This window comes from Cyprinodon variegatus, unplaced genomic scaffold (assembly GCF_000732505.1).
Source record: "Cyprinodon variegatus isolate N-32 unplaced genomic scaffold, C_variegatus-1.0 Scaffold122, whole genome shotgun sequence".
Lineage (NCBI taxonomy): Eukaryota > Metazoa > Chordata > Actinopteri > Cyprinodontiformes > Cyprinodontidae > Cyprinodon > Cyprinodon variegatus.
In genome coordinates this window covers 1,164,917-1,168,692 of record NW_015150575.1, presented here as the reverse complement: position 1 = coordinate 1,168,692, position 3,776 = coordinate 1,164,917, and the positions used below count along the sequence as shown (strand labels likewise).

General features: G+C 38.0%; 1 protein-coding gene across 2 annotated transcripts in view; it reads left to right on the top strand.

Annotated features, from left to right (window-relative positions):
* fbn1 (fibrillin 1) overlaps window positions 1-3,776 on the top strand; it is an 80,233-nt gene that overhangs the window by 25,244 nt on the left and 51,213 nt on the right. For both annotated transcript variants that reach the window (XM_015375613.1, XM_015375612.1), the window contains 3 exons: window positions 904-1,056; window positions 1,138-1,257; window positions 1,876-2,001. In XM_015375613.1, coding sequence (XP_015231099.1) covers window positions 904-1,056; window positions 1,138-1,257; window positions 1,876-2,001 — 399 coding nt within the window. The remainder of the gene's footprint in view (window positions 1-903; window positions 1,057-1,137; window positions 1,258-1,875; window positions 2,002-3,776) is intronic.

Here is a 3,776-nt window from a genome sequence, read left to right as displayed (position 1 = left end):
ATATATATATATATATACACACACAACAAAACCACACAAAATAATATAAATATATACATATATAACTCTATAAGTTCTATAAGGAAACACAATGAAGAAATGTGATTTGTTGTTTTCATTTTATTTTTATTTTGAGGATTTGAGAAAAAACGGCATAAAGTTCACATACCTGCATAAGAGCACTACCTGTTCGATCTGTGGACAGTTTTCCATGCTTGCAGCAAAACTAGCAGCAGTAGTGGAGTTTTGAGTTGCAATCTAGTTCTTAAATCTATCTTTTTGCTCCTCTAATTTATCCAGAAGTTCTGCAATCGCACTTTATTCTCTCACTCCCAACTTGGTGGTTGGCTGCGTATTTAACATGCCTTCCCTGGAAATGCCTTTCCAAGTGACTCTTTATTATTTGACAACTTCTTATTACAAAAGCAAACATGCAGGTAATCCTTCTGCATTGGTAATGAAAGCAATTGATTTGGTAAATTCTTCTTCGAATCCTCTATTCTCATCAGCTATCTTCCTTTTTTTCCCCTTTGGATCCATGCCCCTAGACACACCCGCTGCTTTGTTTATTACAGACACCTGCCTGGCACCGTTGCAGGCTATGACCTAGATTTTTATTGACAGAATTGTCAAAATGTATTGTTTAAATGTATTTATTATACAAAATTTTACAGCATTGGAAACATAATAAATGTTTATTTACCTCCTGCACACCATATTTAAACAAAAATACATATATTTTTGAAAAAGCTCCAGGGGGAAATTAAAGAGCCACATGCGGCTCTGGAGTCACGGGTTGCCGACCCCTGTTTTATTCAGTCTGTAGAATGCGCCAATGTACCTTCTTAGACTTTTTTCCCCTTCTGCCCACTTCAGCTTCTAAATTTTATTTGTTTTGGTCAGGTCCCAATATAATCCAGACACAGAATATCACAAACATTTGCCAGGCCGTCCGCAACCTCTGCCTAAATGGCCGGTGTATTCCCTCAACGGGCAGTGGATATCGCTGTGAGTGCAACATGGGATTCAAGCTGGATGCCAGGGGAGAATGTATCGGTAAAAAACATTTATTTTCTTTATTTTGTCAGCTTACGTGTACACTTGAAAGCTTTTTAAAACTAATTGTTTGCTCTACAGATGACGACGAATGTGATAGAAGTCCTTGTGTACATGGAGAATGTATGAACACCCCTGGTTCTTACATCTGTCAGTGTCCTCCTGGATTTCAGACAACAGCGACTCGGACAGAATGTCGAGGTGACAATCATACCCCCCCAACCACCCATAAACCATAGCTACAGTGCTTGCGAAAGTATTCGCCCCCTTGAACTTTTCTACCTTTTGCCACATTTCAGTTTTCTTCTTTAAGCTGAAAGTTTAGATGAACAGCCGGGTCTATGTAGATTTGCAGTGGTCTGATACTCCTTCCATGTCAATATTGTCGCTTGTAGAGTGCTCCAAGGGATGTTTAAAGCTTGGGAAATCTTTTTGTATCCAAATCCGGCTTTAAAGACACAGGTGGATTCCATTTATCATCATCAGTCATTTAGGTCAACATTGGATCATCCAGAGATCCTCACCGTAATTCTGGAGAGAGTTTGCTGCACTGAAAGTAAATGGGCCGATTAATTTTGCACTCCCCATTCTGCTCCCCCATTTCATTTGTTAATTTAAAACATCTAATAAATTTTGTTCCATTTCATGATTGTGTCCCGCTTGTTGTTGATTCTTCACAAAGAATTACAATTTTATGTCTTTATGTTTGAAGCCTGAAATGCAAAAGGTTGAAAAGTTCAAGGGGGTTGAATACTTTTGCAAGGCACTGTTGAGGCTTCAAGAAGCTGCATGTGTTGATTGTACCTTTGCTACTTTCAGATCTGGATGAATGTGTGGCCAATGGGCGGATCTGCAATAACGGGCGCTGTGTGAACACTGAAGGCAGCTTCCACTGTGTCTGCAACGCCGGATTCGAAATATCAGCGGATGGCAAAAATTGCCAAGGTCTGTTAAGTTCTGACATCTGTATTTATGATGTAGAGGAGATTTTAAATACATGTTGTTAGCTGCAACAATACAAACCGTTGGAGGTGTGAATGTATAAGAAAAACATTTTAGGATAGGAGACGATGTCAAAACAAGTAAGAGAGTAGTTCCTGTAAAACATGATTTTAATGTTCTTAAAGAAAAGACAAGTTATTACCGTATTAGGTACTTAGCAATTAGCATGTTTAGGTAGAATTACCCAAAAAGTATCTGTGTGTATTTGTGACTGAAGGTGACACAAACCTTAAATCTAAGTAAGTCTACCCAGGGCCTTTTGAGTTATTTACAGATGCTGAGAGTGAAGTCTAAGCTTTTTAACAATTTCAAACTTGTGTAAATCAAAATGAGGAAGATAAGACCACTTGAACACTCTGCAAAGAAAATTAAGGAGAAAAGTAGCTTTAAAGATTTTTTGGAATGACACTAAAAGGCAGCTGGGCAATAACAAAAACTCTTATTTGAATACCTTTGCATGCCTTGCTCCAATACCTCCTCCAACAATGCTGGTCAATATATGCCTCATGTTTTAAAACTGCACTATATTTCCATGTAAAGCTAATTTACAACGCTGCATTATATTTGTGTTACATCTGTGCGATTCCCTAAGGCAGCAAATCAGTGCAGTAATTACTTGTCTGAGAGTATTTTGTGCTTTCTAAAGGCAGCAGTAATTTGCGACAGGAGTGTGCAGATGGCAGATTAGATGCTGGCAGAAGAGAAAAAGAAGAGTGTCAGAGTTGATACTCTTTGTTGTCATTATTCACAACAGTAGGTTTGTAATGTCAGCTTCTGCAGTGACCAGAGATGATTTCTATTCTGTTCAGGGCACCTCTGATTGCACTGTTAACCCAAGGAAAAGGGGAAGCCCTAAAAACTCTAGGACTCACTGGTTTTCCAAGGAAATCAATTGTTTTAACAGAATAGCCAATCTGCATGAGTAGCCATTCATCCTGTTCTCTGAATTTAGTGGCTCCTTTCTCCATTTCTCACTGCATTACTCGTGACATGTCAGATATTTGTTTGTTTTAGAGCATTAAACAAATTAAAAAATTATAATTTGGTAAAAGTTACATTTTCAAGATAATATTTGAAGTCATAAGGTTGTATAGTTGTTAGTTTTTATCCTGGATGAATGTGTTATTTATGTTACTGTTAAGTAGAATTTGATTTTAGATTTTAGTAATCACCCAAATACGCTTCACAATTTCTCACTCCAAATAATACATTTTGCATTAAGCGCTGGGATGTAGCAGGTGCGTTACACAACCCGAAAGGCATGAAGGTATATTGGAGGAAATAATCCGAAGTTACAAAAATAGAAATTTCAGGCGCTCTTTGCGTTAATGGGACTTTCCAGTAACATTTTAACAGGTCCAACTTTGTCACAAATTTAGCTGAGCCAACACGATCAATGCAGTTTTCCATTCTAGGAAAAGAAAAAGAATCGGGCTTGGTGACGGCATTAACCTTTCTGTAATCAGTGGAATACTGAGATGTATTATCTGGTTTCGGTACTAGAATACAGGAAGAGCTCCACGCACTTTTACTAGGCACTGATAAACCATTGGCAACCAAGTTGCATTAAAACACACTTTGTTGGACTTACTCTGTAAGCCTGTTGTTTAATTGGCTTCTCAATCTCCACAGCAATATCATGGAACAGCACAGAGGTTTTGTGCGATTGATCTAAGAAAAGTGATAAATGTTGACGTCTCCGAACTTCCTTTTGTGCA